Here is an 18,842-nt window from a genome sequence, read left to right on the forward strand (position 1 = left end):
CGGTTGGTGCACGTCTGATCCGGTCGGGCGTCGTGGCGCGATAGGAACAATAGGATATGGGGGGGCCCTTCGCCTGCGCGCGCACGAGCAATCATGCGGTAGTTGCGGGGCACCCGGAGGGCGCGTCGCGGCCTCCCGGCAGCCGCGTTCCGCCACGCCGACGGCGCGCGGAGGCCACCTGCCAGTGCCAGGCAACGGAGTCGGGCGGGCCATCCATGTGGTCGAAATCCCCCCTGATCCCTGGCGCCGACGCACGTTTAGCACCAGCGGCCGCGCGGGGGTTCTTGTTTAATCGCTCGAGTCGACAGGTCCGCGCCTTTTAATCCTTTATTCGGGGCCTGGAAGACTGGGAGCTGTAGCAGGTGGGTTGGGGTAGCGCTACCAGTCTCTAGTCCGGTAGGCGCGGCGAGGACGACGGGATCGGAGATAAGGTCTGCATTGAGTCTAGGGGACTATGCTGACCTGTCCACGCACATCCAAGCGTCCCTCTACGAATTGTTGGGTTTGAGGGGTTACTTTAATCCATGTCACATTAAAGAGAATTTTAGTATTTAGAAGTGTTAAATAAAGATTAATTATAAAACTAACTGCAGAATCCTGAGGCTAAACTGTGAGACGAATCTAATGAGGTATATTAATCTATGATTAGTTGATGGTTACTATAGCATCATTGTAACAAATTATGGACTAATTAGGCTCATTAGATTCTTCTCGCGAATTAGCACTCAGCTGTCAAAAAATATTTATAAACAGATTTTATTTGATAATAGTAAAATTCCTTTAGATGTGACAGTTATTTAATAAAAATCCCTCAAAACAAACAAGTTCCCAAGATCGCAGATTCAAACGCACCGCCCACCGTTTGCACTGTCTGCCCGCGGATTACACACAGGTTCGTGCGTGCAGCAGTTCTTCCATTTTCCTGTGGTCCTTGGCTGGGAAAGATCTCAGGACTCGACAAATCGACACTCTCCCGAAAGATTTAGCGTATTCGGGGGGTAAAACTACTGAACGCAACGCAACCCGAAATTGGCTCACGCATCATATGCAATAATCAAATGAATCTCAGAAACAAGATGTAGTTATCTCAAGCCCATACAACACTATTATTTGCAAATGATCATAAGGAGAGAGGTTCTTGCCGTCCATGTCACACAACTCGGAGCCAACAAAGATCGCGGGAATAAAGCCAGGCTAGGGCGGACAGCAACTCATGCCGCCTTCCTCAAAAACAATAACCGAATGTGATTCCGATATCTACAACCAGGTGCATATAACTGTTTTGCGTACGGGTCCACTGATCTGAACACAGGCTTTTGAAAGGCAGCCGTGTTGAGGAGATCCGCTGGGCATTTCACCTCTCAACGAATTTGTCGATGCATGCGATCAGTGTGCTCTCAGGCACAGCACCGATCACCGAATCCTTCTTCTCGCCGTTCTTGAATATCATCATGGTGGGGATGCTCCGGATCCCGTACTGGCTTGCTATGTCTGGGCTCTCATCTGTGTTGAGCTTGTAGCATTTCAGCTTCCCCTCGTAGTCCTTTGAGAGCTTGCCAACAACTGGATCTATCATTTTGCAAGGCCCGCACCATGAAGCCCAGAACTCAACAAGCACAGGAAGCTCACTTTCCATCACAAGCGATTGCCATGTTGTCTTTGTCACATCTGGGACTACAATTGAACAGTTGAGAAGTGAGAACATGACAATTGACACAAACATAGGTATAGTACCAAGAAACAAAAAAAATCAACAAGAATTGACACAAAGTTATGTATATACCAGGAAAATAAATCAAGGACAATTGACAGAAACATAGGTATATTTTTTTTTTTGAAAAGATAGGTATAGAACCAACAAAGAAAAATCAACAACAATTGGCACAAACATAGGTATAGTACAAACAAACAAAAATCAACGAAAATTGACACAGACATAGGTATAGTACTGGTGTTCATGCCGGCTTTTCATTCTTAGCCGACAATACTTCAAATGTTATGCAAAATTGCAAAGGAGTCTGGTGTGAATGTGTTTGCAAAGAAGCACTGAAGTTTAAGGAAATTTTATTATAAAAATAAAATATTTTGCCCCAAACACATATTCTCCAAATTGATCAATTGACAAACATAGCAAACTAAATATCAGGACTTTGGCTCTTGTCCGAGATCAGATCAGCCGGTAGTTGAGTCCTGGTGCTAACGAGTAACCAATATGATGCATCTGAACAATTAGAATATGCCTCTATTTTGTGCAAAGCAAGATGCATATTAAAAAACTAAGAAGTAATCAATCTCCTGAGCTTTTATTCATGGCTAAACAATAAGCATCGCTGCTTTAATCTTTGCAAATTTCAATGTAGTAAACAGCTTTTATGTCAAACCTCAATAGAATTGTTGGGACAACAGTCACACTAAAGGGAGTGATAGGAAGTGCATTCAATCATCGGAGGACCAAATAGTATGATACATCCTCTTACAATTAAAGGGATTAGTGTTTCACATGCCCCCATAACAAAAAGATGACAAGATAAGAACATCTCCAAGAGTTCCCAATCTCACTTTCTTATCCTTGTTTTTTCGGAAAAATGGAAGAAACCCCTCTCCAATAGTTTCCTATCCTAGTTCCCCATCTCCTAACAATTGCCAAATCTCCCTCTCCTGTGCGTAAAAATACGCACACATCGATCCTCCCGATCGCCTCTCTTCCCGTTCATGAGCCGTTTTTTTGTCGCGGACCCAGGTGCCGCTCGCGCCGCCTTCTCCTTTGCGCCATCAATCTCGAGCAAGGTGCCGGCGCCAGCAGATCACGACGGGGTTGCTGGTGGTGCGGACGGTGCGAACGGGGAGGAAGACTACATGAGGTCGCAGGCGGTCGTGTCGGGCGAGTCGTGGAACAACAAGGGCCCGGTCGTCGAGGAGGGCAACAAGACTGGCGATGACGAGGAGGCGGGCAACGCTGTTGCCGATGACGATGGATTGGCAAGAAGGGGAGCCCGGAGGTTGAATTGCTGAGGGCGAAGCTGACGGCCAAGGACATGAGCTGGTCGACAAGCTCATTGCAGAATTGATGGTGAAGGACACGGAGATCGCTGCCTTCGAGGCCAACAATGCCGAACTGAGCAAGATGGCCGAGGAGGCCGCCGAGGCCGCGAAGGCGACGTCCACGAGGGGGCGTGAGGCCGAGCACGTGCTGCGGGAGGGCGCGACGCGGGAGGCCCGGCTCGCCGAGCGGCCGTGGGCGTCGGAGAACGCCCGGTAGGCGCTGGAGGCCGAGGCGAAACGTGCGCGTGCAGAGCGAGCAGTGGCGCAAGGCGGCCAAGGAGGCCGCCGCGGTGCTCGGCGGCGGGGCGGACCCCGCCCCGAGGGTCAGCAGCAGCAGCACGGACAAGCGTCGAGGGCATGGCAGCCAAGGACGGCACCGAGGGAAGGGATCGCGAGGCGCTGTGCATCCATAATTTTTGATTGTTGGGGAGAAAAAATAGGACACTGTTGGAGATGAACACTTTTTTCTTTTTCTATATCTATTTAGGGAGTTGGCAAACATCTAGTTTTAGGGAGAAAATATAAGAAATTGTTGGAGATGCTCTAACAAGGGGCACATGAACCACGTGTGTGATACATACATACAGAAATCAATAAATGTAACCACTATGGAACAATTTAGGACTTATAGCAACTCAACTTTATCAGGTACATGCTTCCATATGTATAGCGCCCCCACGATAAACAGAGTCCAGCGGTGCACGGCAATATTGGATATTGCGATATATACTATAAAGCAGGTCATCCATTCACATGCCTAAATCTCTGTTCTAGCCTTCGATCCCCTAATTCCTCCAAACAGTTGCCTACATTGAGGAGACCGCGCGATCCAAGTTCTAAGAGGCGTGACATCCTACTGCCCATTTCCAGGAACCAATGAAGATCAATGCGTAATCACACTAGAAGCAGGATCTTACTTCTACGCGCCGATGAAACCCACGTACACGCGTCACCCGGGTCACTAGCTCACCACCTAATAATTCCATAACAGATCGCAACACGAACCGCAACAGAGTGGTGACTGGTGAGCCACCGAGCTCGTGCGTAATTAGTTAGATACCTTCGATGGTCGTGTCCTGGCCCTGACGCTACGGACGCGCCGCGGCAGGGGCGACGCCTGTTCCCAGAGAAGCCGGCAGTCGCGCGGAGCGGCGAGGATCTGAAGCTGCTGCTGCTGAAGGAGGGGGAGGACGGGATCGCGCAGACGCGGCGCGCGGTGCCGGTGTAGGCGGACGCGGAGGCGCGGGCGAGCGGAGGGGAGGCGACGGGGACGGGGACGGCGAGGCCAGCGCCGGCCATGGTGGTGCGATCCGCGACGGGGACGGGCGGGGAAGTTCGAGAAGGAACGGGAGGAAGGGGCGCGCGTGTTGTTTGGGTGCGGGCGCCGAGTGCGATGGATTCAGATCGCCTACAGTCGCGGTCTTCGACTGCAGCCGGCAGTCTGACTCATCTGCACCGTCCCGCTGCGATCCAACAGCAGCGCCTCAAAACTCCTCTCGCGGGTCGCGCAGCAGGCAATCAGAGAGGCCCATCTAAGCCTAAAGCACAACCCTGCCTATTCCCCTTCACCATCGACCATCGTCTTTCTCGTCTCCTCAATGCAGATTGAGCTCTTCTCAAACGTCTTCGCCCTGGGAGCAGGCTGCAGCTGCCCGGCGCTCCCCGCTTGGGATTGGCAGTGGCAGAGCTTGACCGCGAGGCCGCGCCCTTTCTCCTCGTGCCCCGGCAGCCGAGCCCCTTCTCCTCGCGCTTCGGCGGCCGAGCCCCTACTTGGACCTCGGTGCCGCGCCCCGGCTGCAGCGGCCGCGGCCTGCTGCGGTGCCCTGCGTGTGGCTCCTGTCTCGCCCGCGCCAGTGGATCTCCGGAGTGCCCGAGCCGGTGGAGCAGCAGATCACGAGAGCACGGCTACAAAGCTGAAGCTTCCAGATATAGTGTGTTCTGTACATCCTGCTTGAATGTGTGCTGTGAAATGTGCGTGTGGTAGTTAACTGGGCAAGTTTTGATTGTTAGGAAGCAGCAATGACTTTGCAAATTGCATAGATGGCAAATTGTGTTTTGAATTGTACTATCATATAAATGAGCACAAGGTTGCAGAGCTCAAAATATTATACCCGTTTTCTGCCTCTTTGGCATACTAAAATATAAACAAAAGGCCTCTTTGGCATACTGAAACAGAGACAAAAGGCTGCAGAGCTCAAAGGCACATACTGAACTTCACACTTGAAACATAGGACCAAAAGCTATTCTCCAAAACCAAACTTGAGTACTAGAATTCAACATTAAAATGATCGGTTGTTGCTCCCTGCAAAATGAAAGAAAATTAACAGAAAACTTTGTGCATCACTACATTAATCATTATTTTGAAATATTACCTTCAATAGTTGAGAGAAGGTATTGATGGCTATGTATGATTCGGACATCCCTTCCTTGGGACAAGAAGTACTAGGGGAAAATTTTGGACTGCAGCACTATCATCCAATGTCACTTTTGCAATTTCTTGTTTCTTCTAGTGAAAGAGAATCAAATAAGTAGATACAAGTGAACCTTTCTCCCTTGAATACAGCTAGAGAGAATCAACCATATTTTGTGTTATTACATACCACATATTTTTTCCCCTTTTTCTTACTTCCCATCTTTGTACCTTTGTGCATCTTATCAAGCCATTTTTTTTGCGCTTTGAGGTTTTTGTCTGCACCTCCTTTTTCTTTAGGCGTGCTATAATCACCTCACTTGGAGGAGTAACATTCGTGGGAACAGTGACTGGATCCATAGTACCAGTACAAGCATTGAGTTCTTCATCAACTTGCTTGCTAAGAGAATCAAGTGTGTTGTTTACTAGCAAGGTGCACCGTGGATGACTGGCAACCCGAAGTGCCAAATTGAGAAATTTTCGAGTCAGATCTTTGTAGCGAAGCATATCATTTAATCTTGGATTCTCAACTATGTTTCTGCCTTGGTTGTCATGCACTGTTCCACTACGTGCTTCTCGTGTCCAACGCTTCAAAATGTATTGTCCTGGGAGTGATTTGATATTAATCAAATCAAGGACTTTTAGAGCATGGCCACACAAAATTCCAATTCTACCAAATTGCCCACAACTGCAGGTACTGATTTGCTCTAAAGGATCACCAGTAACTTTGTACTCCTTCTCAAATGTAAAATTTTCATCAAGACTCCCAATTCCTACAAGATATTCATTGTTGTCTTCCAATGCCGTGGTACATGTACCATGGACCTTTCATATTCACCTTGAAAAGCTTCAAATATAATTGGTCTGTACAGCTTGCAAGTTTGGATTAGCATAGGTGTCTTCATTTTGGTTCTAGGTATTTTCTTCCTTAATTCAAATTCAGCATCTAGCTCTTTTTTCCTTTTATCTTCCACCACCCTTTCAAAATGCTTAAGAAATCGAATGATATCAAAATTAGATTTGAAATGCCTTTTCAGTTCACTATTTAGACTCTCACTCAATTGTGTACTTCTCATGCCTAATGCAAACACATCCTTCATGTAACATTCAGCCCATTTTTCTTTAACCATGTATATACTATCCAACCAACTTTGCTTGCTTGCCTTTGCCCTTAGGGTGTTAAATGCTTGTCCAAATGTTTCCTCATCTTCGTACTCAAACATACATGCACTAAAATCTGCAAGAATACTATGTTCTTTCTCGTTGTCTTCAGCTTTCTGTTTGGGAGAAATATTGGATTCTTCCTCGTCGGCTTCATTTAGATGTTTAGTAGCATTCTGCATAATATGGAAAGTGCACAAACCATGCCATGCTTCTAAAAATACTTCCTTAATTGCTTTTCCCATTGCAGAATCTTGATCAGTATAGATTATTTTAGGTTGCTTGCCACTATGTGCTTTCAGGAAGGTTTGAAATAACCACTTGAAGGACTCAAATGTCTCATCGTACAAGAGAACATCATCAAAAACCACTGTTTCCCTAAAATGATTGAACCCGACAAATACTCCAAATGGTCTGCTTTCTTTGTTTGTTCCAAAAGTAGTGTCGAAACTGACAACGTCACCAAAATAAGCATAGTCAATGAGCATTTTAGCATCAACCCAGAATATGTTTGCTATTTGTTCTTCCTCGTCCAACTGCAATGCATATTGAAATGACGGGTTCTCAGCAATTTTATCTTGAAAATACATGAGCATGCTCTCTGCTTGACCATATGCCATCTCCCGTTGGTGTTTGCCTCGTAAATAATTCTTATGGTCACGAAGAGTGTAACTGAGATTACATGAGCCACCAACTTGGAGACTAGCCAAATCATGTGCTGCTTTAGGCCTAATTCCTGCATCATCAGCTGTCTCAATTTCAAAACCTTGTAATTCTGAAATTTTTCTTTGAGAAGCCATCAAGTGCGAGGTTTCTGGCAAATGAAGGATGTGGTTGTGTTCCAAAACCAGATCAGCCACTTTATAAATTCTCTTCTCCTGGTCGAGTACAACACCTATGCGAACTTGACAATCAGTTCTAGTTTTAGCTCTTGGACACTTTGTTAGATGACCCCTTTTATCTTCTGATCGGTGACCCTCATTTGCGCAAACGTATCTGCAGGACCTAACTGTTCCATCCTTCCTTTTGTTTGCGTACCTTTTTCTAACCTCAAATCCTTTTTGGCCTCCATAGCTAATCCAAAACATCCAAGCTTCATCTATAGTTTTGAATTCCATGCCAACTTTAGGTAACAAACTAGGCAACAAGTCCTCCCTACAAGCAAAAGGTAAGTGATAATTGGAACAACTAAAATCTATTTGATCTCATGGGGGAAGAAGCAGCAACCATGGCATTACACACCTATTTTCTTCCATCTCAGATGTGCAGATTTCGTTTTGTTGAAAGCAAATAGAAGTTTCACTCAATCAGTTCCAACACAATCTAACGAGAGGGACGAGCAAAGAGACTAAATTAGAACACCACCATTACAATATGAACACACAGGAAGAGAAAGGAGTGCAGATTACATACCTCTTCTTCTATCAGGACGAACAACCACGGACACCAGGGGATCGCTGCCTCATGGCTCGCCCTCGGCACTAGAGGATTGCCGTCTCGCGGCTCGCCGTAGCGCCAAAAGGACGAGCTCCGGCGCCAAAACAGCGACCACTGGCGCTAAAAAGCCGAGCGGATCGTCCTTCATTGGCAAAGGTTGTAGTCTTATTGGGCTAAGGCCCAGCACGCGGCCCGCGAGAGGAGTTTTGAGGCACTGCTGTTGGATTGCAGCCGGACGACGCAGATGAGTCGACTGCCGGCGATCTGAATCCGAGTGCGATGCGGCGGGCGAGGGGAGGTGGGTGGGTGGGATGTGGAGAGAAAGGGAGGCATGCCATGTGGGGCAGCTTCGGCCATGTTTGGTTTATAATGTGAAAAAAATTTAAAAAAAAACAAATATATGTATGGAGTACTAAAAGAAGTTTATTTGCGATTTTTTTTACGAATGAGTATAACTTTCCGAAACGAATCTAATAAGTCAAGTTCCACCATGATTGACTATAGTAATACTACAGTAACCACACCTAATCTACTGTATACTACTAATAAATCTAACAAGGCGACGGTACGTCGCCCGACCCGTCGCCTCCCCCGCACCATCGTCGTCCCGCCTGCGATTTCTGGCCGTACGATCCTCCTAGGTTGCCGCTCGATTATATCTGTTGGCTCTTCCACCGCTGCCGCAGGAGTTTGGGGTCATCCGGCGCCGTCCACGCTGCCTATGCCACCGTCCTCGCTACCCCAGGCCGTCGCACTCCTCCCTCTCCCCCCTTCGAAGGCAATGCCTGCGGGCGGATCGAGACGGTCTCTCCTTCCCGCATCCCATCCCCCGCTCTGGGACTCATTCTCGACGGCCTCCGGGGCAGGGCCTGTGCTGCTCGCCGGTCCGCTCGCCCCCCGGCGTCGCGTCGGCGATGGTCACGCCAGTCTTCCACGCCCAGCCCCGACCGCCCGCCGCATCTGCAGCCACCTGAGCCGGAGCCTGCGCTGCCGGAAGTTCCGATCAGCCGTCAACACCCACAGAGAAGCTTCGCGAACAGGGCGTGCGTGTGGCAGCTTGCCGCCGGCCGGCCCACCTAGCTTTCCACTGTTGCCGGTCGTCATCAACGGCTGGGCCCCTCGCCGCGTCGACTCCTTTGAGAAGATTGACAAGGTATGCGCGCTTGCTTCCGCCCCAACTGTCTTGTTCATTCCCTCATGCCCGCTTGGGTCTCGCTTGGAGATTATTGTTGAAAAGATTGCTTTTGCAATTAATTCAATTTTGAGTGGAAGTGATTGCTAGCTAGCTACCAAACTCATCTCTGTAATGTTTATCTCTGGTTGCAAGCTATCATTTTGCTTTCACCTGATGTTTATCTGCCATTTGTGTGAATAGGTTTTTAGTTATATGCCCATATCACCCTATGTGTATATTAGGAAATTTAGTTGTGAATATTACTCTGAAATTGATGAATGAAAAGCACATGCAACTAGGCGTCGGTTAGATCCTAATTACTTCACTTATTGGTAGGATCAATTTGTATTTTTTACATATTATTTTGGTGTTATTTTATTTGATCGTAATGTTAACCAGTCATCCTCTAATTATACGGTCAAAGACTTTATTAGCTACAACACATACTACAGTACCATAATTGTGAAGATTATTTTGTAATTAGACTTCATTTAATACCTCTAATTAGTGGTCAAAGGGGCGAAAAAATTTCACCCCTAACCAAACACGGCCTTCGATCCAGTTCGCGTGTGGTGTGGTGACGCCGCGCGCCTGGGCTGGGCCCGTGGCTCGGTTTGGCAGTACTGAACGCCTGAAATGGCAAGTTTTTGGCTTCGAGACAGCGAAATCTGCGAGAACTGTGAACGCCGCGAACCCAGTATGGCAGCCAGGGCAGAAGTGTACAAGCAGAACCGTCTGGTGAATGCATTTCAGGCAGTTCTTATTGCAAGCCTGCAACTGTGCTTGCGTCCGATCCAATTGGAAATCTCTGCAGCATGTTTTCCTGTACCTGCATCCAACCTAACGATGAGTCTTTACATCGTTCCCGTATAATTCAAGAGTCACTTTAATTTAAAACTTAGCCGCAAACAATGTTTAATCACAGACAATGATAACTCGATTCAGAATGGTGTGCTGGATGTATTTCTCTGGTATTTCTTACAGTTTATGCTGCAATAACAACTGCACTTGCATCTAATCCTATGATGTCTCTTCACAACATGTTTACTGTACTTGCATCCAGCTCAATGATGAATCTTTACAGCATGTTTCTTTACAAGTTCATCAAATCAGTCATCGGAATAGCCGTGAAGGATTCAGGGTACCAAGTCATAGCCAGCTTTCCTCCTGTCATTATCCCACACCAGATTAGTCCAACAGCCACCACAACTTTTTCATGAAGTTTAAGCTGCTTGCTCACCTGGGTTGTACTTTCCAAAAAGAATTTCTGGAAGGACTTGCCCACCAACCTCGCCAGGATATCCAAGCCAAAGAATGCTTGCAATTCGTGGATCGTGCTTTGCAAAAGAAACGTCAACAGGACCACCACCCAAGAGAACCAATACAAGGGGTTTCTTTGTTACACTAGCAACAGTATGTATGAGGTTCATCTGCTTGCCTGGAAGGAGAAGGCTCACTCTATCAAAGTCTTCACGCTCTTCTGTCAGGTTCAACCCAGCAACTACAACAACAATATCGGCTGCTTTAGCTGCTTCAATGGCTTCGCTGAACAAATCTGTTGAGTTACAGGAAACATCCTTGCATCCAGAAGCAAAGGTTGTTTGTGCAACATAGGCTTGCATGCCTTTAACGAAGGTTGTAGGATTGCAGGGAACACCTGAATAAAGTGAATCTAATGTTAAAAATGTATTCATGATAGTAAGGTACCAAAATGTTTAATTGAGGCAGTGGTTTTAGACCTGTATAGTTTCCACCCATTGCGTATGCATCATTTGCAGATGGTCCAATAACAGCAACATGCCTAACTTCGCTTCTCTTCAGAGGCAAAAAACCATTGTCGTTCTTCAAAAGGACAGCACCCTGTTTTACAGCTTCTGCTGCAAGTTCTCTATGTTCTGCCGTGCACACATTACTGGGCCCCAATCGGTTGTCGTTGAACTTATCAAATATCCCAAGACGAAATTGAACAAAGAATAGATTAAAAAGGGCACGATCGATATCTTGTTCTTGAACCTTCCCTTTCTCGATTGCTGACTTTGTATGAGTATGACGAACTAGGAACGAACCGCAATTGAGATCCATTCCTTCAAAAATGAGAGTAATCCTAACACTTCAGTGAAATACTAGTTGATAGATTGAAGACATGAATGGTTAGATGTTCTACGGAATCTATTTTTTACTAGATATCAAAAATCTGAACAATAATGTTGTCAAGGAATCAATGGAAGCAGAAATGAGAAGCCTAAATATGGAACAAGTCTATAATTACCTTTCCGATATTAGGGGTTACCACAACATGTTTTAAGTTAAAATACTAGGGTTGAGCAAGAAATCAAACTTCTAGTTTATAAAGACAAAAAAAAACACAAAGAAAATCACATTTGTGATTGAGGCTACTAACCTGCCTTAAGAACAATTGCTATTGAATCCTCATCTGAAGTAGTGTATGTCTGATTTTCGTGGATAATTGCCACAGCATCACAATCAGATGTAATGTACCTTCAACGAATCAAATGAACACACATAAACAATAATGAAAATGCTGGGGTCTGGGGTTGATATAATGAAATTCATTGTTGTTCCTGACATATTCAAGGTTCAAGGCTCAAGACAGACAAATTCAGAGTTAGGGCAAGCTGCGTACCCCTTGAAGCCCCACTCATCCCTGGTCTTCTGCAGAAGATCTTTGCGAGCACACATCGGCACACCATTTACTTGGTTATATGCGCACATCAAGCAGCTGGCGCGCCACCTGGATGCAGGTCTTGAAAGGAGGCTGGTATGTGTCCTCCAAATCTTGTGCAGTTACCTGCCAGTGGCAGATTGCCATGACGACAACTTTTTTTCTTATCTCATGACAATCACAACTTGTTAAATATGGTGATTCCAAGCCTGTACTTCAACTTTCAGCTGAACATACTGATAACCAAACCACATGAAGATAAATATTTTGACCGGAAATTAAAATCTCAACCCAGTTTTTCATGAACATCTCAAAATGCTCCCTGGAGCAGGACATGTCAGTGTTTCTCTATGTCTTGACTAATATATAGGTGTTGACCGAAACCCCTGTGCAGTGGCCCGGCTTGTGAGCAGGGTTAACCAAATCGACCGGTCCGGTCAAACCGCCGCCCTCTGGTAGCGGTTTACCGGACCGGTTTGACCGGTAACCGGTGGAAACCGGTTGAATTCAAATTCAAATTCAAATAAATTCAAAAAATCCCGTGCAACCAGTTCTGACCGGTTTACCGGCCGGTTTTACCGGTTTACCGGCCGGTTTGACCGGTTTGAATTCAAATCCAAATTCAAAAACTCCCGTGCAACCGGTTTACCGGCCGGTTTTACCGGTTTACCGACCGGTTTGACCGGTTTACCGGCCGGTTTGACCGGTGGGTCTTAATGGGCCGGCCCATTTTTTCTTTTTCTTTTTTGATTTAACTTTAAATCCCCGCCAACTATACTAAATGAACGAATTTTTGAGAAAATTTGACACTATTAGATTCATTGCACCTTGAAGTATTTTTAGGAATTTTTTAGAAATTTTTCATTTTTTGAATTTAAATTTAAATTTTGAATTTTGGCTGGTTGGGTACCGGACCAAACCGGAACGGTTCCCACCGGTTTGGTGAACCTTGCTTGTGAGCAGCCTCGTACGGCTCTTGCTAAGAAGGTTGAAGACCCTCTCTATAAAAAAGTTCGAAAAAGCCTTCGCCCTCCTATTCAACGGGGCTATTAGAGAAGCAGCTTTGTTCCTTGACTTCTTTGTTTTTGAGATTATATAAGTTCAGAGAAATGATAAGGCCTGAATGTCTTCACCTTGGCATTGAAGGTGTACCTCGAGAAGCCCTCCCACTTCTCCATGTCATACGCTGTATAGTGCTTACAGCAGGCCGAAAGCCTAATCCTGCCTTCCTCCCCGTAGTCCCACTGGAAGCCCTTGACGTACTCGAGGGAGTAGGCGGCGGCGACGGCGGGGTCCTCCCCAGACGTCTCCTGGCCGCGGCCCCAGCGCGGGTCGCGAAAGATGTTGATGTTGGGCGCCCAGTGCGTGAGCCCCGCCTGGCCGGCGCTGTGCATGCCGAGGGCCTCGGTGGCTACGGCCCCGGCCACCGCGCGCCACAGCGAGCGGTTGAAGGCGGCGGTGGAGAGGATGACCTGCGGGAAGGCGGTGGCGGCGCGGACGGGCCCGAGGAGAAGTTGACCCCGGGCCCGTTGTCGGCGAGCCCGTGGAGGGACTCGGACCACCACTGGTAGGGCGGGACGCCCAGGCGCGGGACCCCGTCCACCGTGTTGGACAGCTGCGCGATCTTCTCATCGAGGGTGAGGAGCGAGACGAGCGAGCGCGGGCGGGCCGGGATGGAGAGCGAGGCGTCGCAGAACGGGTAGGCGCTCGCCGAGTCCGGCGACGCGCAGGGGCGCGCGTTCGGCGGTGGCGCCGCCGCCGCCGCGGCGCCGGCGAGGGCGAGGAGGCAGAGGAGGGCGAAAAGCATGGCGGGGTCTAGCCGTTAGGTGGAACTGGGGGGATGATTCGATCGAAGAAATTTGGCTCTACCCTCGAGTGGCTTGCGGGTTTAAGCGACCGCTGCCCGCTGCAGTGCTGTCACGGGACGGCGTCGAGACCTCCGAGAGAATATTTAGGCCCCATTCTTTTAAAACAGTGTGAAGCGATTTTTCTGGTGAAATAGCTTTTCTGATAAAACTAAATCTGTTTTGAAAAACGTTTTGCGAAATAGCTTCTTTTTAGTAAAGTTGGATGAAGTCACGTTTTTAGCTTCACCCCGCTAGCGGAAGCACATAGATAACTTCACATGTTGCTTCAAGAGAGAAACTGCTACAGTTTTACCTCTTTGACATAGCTTCACAAGAAGCTGTTTTTGAAGCTCTTCTTGAAACAATGCCAAAGGGGTAGTAGATACTGGGACGATGAGCAGAGACTGACATGTGGGGTCGGCCGACGGCATCGTGGAGTCTGGACTGAAGTGAGGTGGAGAGCAGAGGTGGCTAGCTGCCCAGTTGTATGAATAGGACGAGTTGCTTGCTAGCTCGGCATATCCGTAATACATTTTTGGATAGGTATGGCCAAGTCATGCTCCGGATTATCAACGGAAATCAGGAATCGTGTATGGACCCGCAAAGATATGTGGCTGCTCCATTCGTCGTCGTTGCTTTGTGAGAAGATGCTGTGCTGACGAGCTGCCTAGCTGCCGGCCAAAGCCCAAAGCCCGTTCGCCGTTCCCTGTTCTTGGCTTCAGCTCTGGCTCTCCCGGGTATCTCGATGGTGCCGTGCAATCACGCTACGTGGGGAGCAGGGAAATTTATGGTCGCCGGCCAATCGCGGCTGTTTGTTACCCGATTTACCGTACGCTTGCGTGCGCCGTCACGTTCACAGTTGCGCCAAAATCCTTCACCCCAGGAACAGTGGAGCACGCTCCCTGTTTTCTGCGATTCTTCTTCCCTTTCTCACGAAGGCTTGGTGATTTTTTTTGAAAGGCAGCATTATATTGGATTAATTTAACTGATCGTTACGAAGAAAACTAGCAAGGTGACCCGCGCAAATAGCGCGGGTGGCTAGTTTTATTTTTATTCTTCCATCTGTAATTCCTTAAAATTTATGTATATATACATTTATTTTATTTTATGGTCGCGGTATATTTTCTCTATTACGTGCAACGAGCTCTACAAATTTATTATTATAGCCGGCAGTGGTCGTCATCACTCTCTCAAAGTCTCACTCGAATTCACTTTTTTCTACTCATAGTTTTTTTGTTTTTTTAACAATGCTATTAAATTATACTTCTCCATGGCCATGCCAATGGTTTTTTAGTTGCTAACATGCTTCCTAGATCGCACACTAACAATTTATTTGGTTGGACCTCATCTCCTCCTAAAACTTCTTTAGTTTTGACTTTAATAGTGAAATCACATTTTTTTCATGGTGGCCCGTGCTAATAGCGCAGGTAGCTAGTTTTTTATTTATTTTCTTAAATTTTTTATCTTGACAGAATAGTCTATTTGGTATTTTACTATACCTGAAAGTGATCTAAGCCCCTAAGTGGGTTTTGGTAAATAATGACAAAGCACATGTATGTTTAATTGCGTGATTGAGTATGTGTGCAGGTGATAAGGTTGTACAGGTGAAATGAATGGCGACGTACGACCCCTCAGAAAGGAAATGAAAAGGCGTAATTCAAGCATACTCAAGAAATTAGATTTTATATTTGAAATTTGAGTATAGAAACGTCGTACTATCAAGAGAGACTTGATTCAAAGGTGTTGATTTGAAACTAGTACTCAAGATAACCTAGACAAACACTTGTGAGCCACAAAACAACTCAAAAGAGCAAAAATCGAAGTTTTTCCCTGCCTAACCCGGATACTCCGGACCCCGTTGCCCGGAGTGTCCGGGTCACTGTTCACGGGCTGAAACTTAGGGTTGCCCGGAGTCTCCGGGCATATACCCGGAGTCTGCGGGTACCCTTTCGCCCAACAGCTAGTTCTGGGCTGAAGACTATAAATACCCCCTCCATACCACTTCAGCCCCCTCTCTTGCCCATTTTGATGAGCTGAACTCCTTCCAAAGCTAAAAAGAGCTCTCTCACTCCCCTCTCTCCATTCTTGAGTAATTTCCTTGAGGGATTTGAGTGAGAAGCAAGCAAGAGCAAGGATTCGTGCTAGTGAGCCTCATTCCAACTTCTTGAGCACTTGTTTTGGTCAAGCTCGCGGATTCAAGTTTGTTAGTCTTGGAGCCTTGTGCTCCTAGACGGCTAGGCGTGCTTGTGACTGCTCAACCATGATTGTGAGCTGCACAAGAAGTTTGTAAGCTCCATTCCTCGCCGAGGAATCCATAGTGAGTGACCTTGGGCTTGAGAGGTGATCTCGCCCTTGAGTAAGGAACATAGGGGTTCTTGAGCATTGTCTCTTGAATCCTTCCTCAACAGAGACGTAGTACCTTCGGGTGTGAACTTCGGGAAACAAATCTCTGCCTCTCTCTTGTTGTATTACTTGCTTTCTTGCTATTTGATTGTGTGACTTCATTTCTAGGGTTTGAGCTCGATCTACTCTTACACGAGTTTCTAGTGAGATTTGTTTGTTGGATATCAACCTGAAGGAACCCCTGGTACTCGTACTTTAGCTCGATCTACTTTCCATACATAGATTCTTGCAGTTTCCTTTCAGTTTGTTTATATCCGGAGTCTCTGGATAGAGATCCGGATACTCCGGACCCAAAACCAGGAGTATCCGGGCTTATACCCGGAGTATCCGGGCTGAGTATGCGTCTGACATATTTTTAAGTGTTTTTGAGCTACAGGGCCTATTCACCCCCTCTCTAGGCATCTTAAAGTTCTTTCAATTGGTATCAGAGCTTGACTATCCATTCAAAGGGCTTAACCGTCCGGAGAGGTCAAGATGTCGGGTGATGAAAAGGATCCCAAGAATCTGGTTGATGAAGGCGGAAAAGATGATTCCGGTGATGAAAAAGAAAATGACAAGAATGTAGGGCCATCCAAAAGAGACAAGAAAGAAAGAAATAAGAGTGGTGGAGAAGAGAGTGAAGTTGAGACATTCGATGATGAGATGTCCTATGAGAAGTGGAAGGCATGGAAGAAGAAGAAGGAGCAAAAGAAGAAGAAGTCCAGCTCCCGGGTTATCATTAATTCAAGTGATGACTCCGACACCGACTCCAAAAGAAGAGCCTCACGCTCCTCAAACAAGGGCACCTCATCAAAATCAAAAGGAAAAGGTGATTATCGAAGAGTTGCTCATGACTACACTTTTTCACTTCGTAGTGAGCACAATGCATCAATTCATATGGACAAGCCACCTTTCTTTGATGGCACCGGATACAATCAATGAAAGACAAAGATGTTTGGCTACATGAATGCAATCCACAAGGATGTTTGGAAAGTTGTGGAGGTTGGGTGTGAAATACCGGAAGAAGATGAAACTCCAACACCCATTCAATTATATGTGCTCCAACGAAACTTTCAAGCATTGGACATGCTTCACACATCCGTGAGCCCCGAAGAATTTAACAAGATAGAAGATGCACAAACCACCAAGGAGGCTTGGGACACTCTCCTAGTGAATCATCAAAGATCAAGAAAAGTACGTGAATCAAGAATCAAAACATTGGAAGATGAATTAAGTTTATTCTCTATGAAGAAGGATGAAGGTGTCAAAGAGATGTACAACCACATGAAGAAGATTACAAATCAAATCAAATCTCTTGGTGGTGACAAGTGGGTGACAGTGAGATTGTGGACAAGCTCTTGACCGTTTACATGACTAGGGATGTCACGTTACCTAGCTTGATAAGAGCCGAAAGAGGATTCAAACACTTCACCGCTGAAAATGTCCTTAGAAGAATTGAGGCTCACCATGATCAATTGAAGAGAGTCAAAATCAACCAAGATCTAGCCGAGCTTCAAGCGCAAGCTGCAAAGAACAATGATTTGGCACTTCAAGCAAAGTCAAAAGGCAAAGAAAAAGCATCTCAACACTCAAAAGATGATACATGAAGCAATGATGATGACAAGATTGATGATAAAAAAATGGCATTCTTTATCAAGAACTTCACAAGAGTGTTAAAGAAAAGCAACTTTAGAAACTTTGGCAAAAACAAGAAGTATGAGCCAAGAAGAAGATCAAATAAGCCATATTTTGGGTGTAACAAAGTTGGGCATTTCATTGCGGATTGTCCAGAAGAGAAGAAGAAGAACAAAGACACCAAAAAAAGCACATCCAAAAGAGATAGATCAAGATACAAGAAGCAAGCCGGGGAAGCTCATCTTGGTCAAGAATGAGATTCACCACAAGAAAGTGAGTACGAGAAGGAGGATATTGCAACAATGACATTCAAGGCATCATCTCTACTTCCTATGAGCTTATTTGAAGATCTCACCGACGATGAGGATGAAGATCCTATCATGTGCTTCATGGCTAAAAATTTCAAGGTAACATCTCCAAACTCATCGGACGATGAAATAGATAATGAAGTAGTAGCTACCAAGTTAGTCAAGAAATATGAAAAAGGAGCCACAACTAAGATGATGGAATTAATAATGAAACTAGATGAAGCGGATGAGACTCTTGAAACACAAGAAGAGTTTCTTAGACTTGAGAGTGAAAAATTCAAGGCTCTTGAAAAGGACCTCGCCAATGAAAGGGAGGAAAACAAGATGCTTGTGAACTCAATCAAAGTCAAGGATGGTACTCTCCTTGAGTTGAAAGAGTCACTCTCTAGTGAAAAGGAAAGGGTGGATGATTTGACTAGGAAATTTTCTTTTGTCAATGACACTAACACTTTCTTAATGAAGGATAATGAGAAACTTCAAAAAAGCACAACAAGCTTGCAAGCTAATCACACGGCACTTGAAGTTCAATTTAATACTCTTTGGGAAAGTAATTCTAAGACTAGAGAGACATCTAATTCATCTAGTCCTTCAACAAGTAATGGTTGTGCACGGTGCTATAATATTGATATTCAAACTTGTGCTACTAACCATGTTGAGATGAATGCAATGAAGAAAGAAATCTCTAGACTCACTCATTTGTTGCAAGAAGAGACTCCATCACATGCTCAAGTCCCAAAGAAAAATCCCTCAACGAGGATAGGTG

At 46.1% G+C, this 18,842-nt stretch overlaps 1 protein-coding gene, 1 long non-coding RNA gene and 2 pseudogenes across 2 annotated transcripts; 2 read left to right on the top strand and 2 right to left on the bottom strand.

The window, feature by feature from the left end:
* Positions 1–1,079: 1,079 nt before the first annotated feature.
* Positions 1,080–4,431, bottom strand: LOC120642558 (annotated as a pseudogene).
* A 4,205-nt stretch (positions 4,432–8,636) lies between these two features.
* LOC120642624 lies at positions 8,637–10,187 on the top strand. Its single transcript, XR_005662660.1, has 2 exons — positions 8,637–9,203; positions 9,787–10,187. It is a non-coding gene; the product is annotated as an uncharacterized LOC120642624 (long non-coding RNA).
* On the bottom strand, positions 10,161–13,809 carry LOC120642406 (annotated as a pseudogene).
* Positions 13,810–16,631: 2,822 nt separating this feature from the next.
* Positions 16,632–17,078, top strand: LOC120640252. Its single transcript, XM_039916108.1, has one exon. It carries the CDS (start codon positions 16,632–16,634, stop codon positions 17,076–17,078), a length of 447 nt encoding a protein of 148 aa, XP_039772042.1.
* The last annotated feature ends 1,764 nt before the right edge of the window (positions 17,079–18,842 follow it).

The sequence above is a fragment of the Panicum virgatum genome, chromosome 7K, assembly GCF_016808335.1.
Source record: "Panicum virgatum strain AP13 chromosome 7K, P.virgatum_v5, whole genome shotgun sequence".
Classification (NCBI taxonomy): Eukaryota; Viridiplantae; Streptophyta; class Magnoliopsida; order Poales; family Poaceae; genus Panicum; species Panicum virgatum.

Coding starts and splice junctions, on each gene's coding strand:
- LOC120640252 (XM_039916108.1), top strand. CDS start 16,632: ATGTCGGGTGATGAAAAGGATCCCAAGAATCTGGTTGATGAAGGCGGA.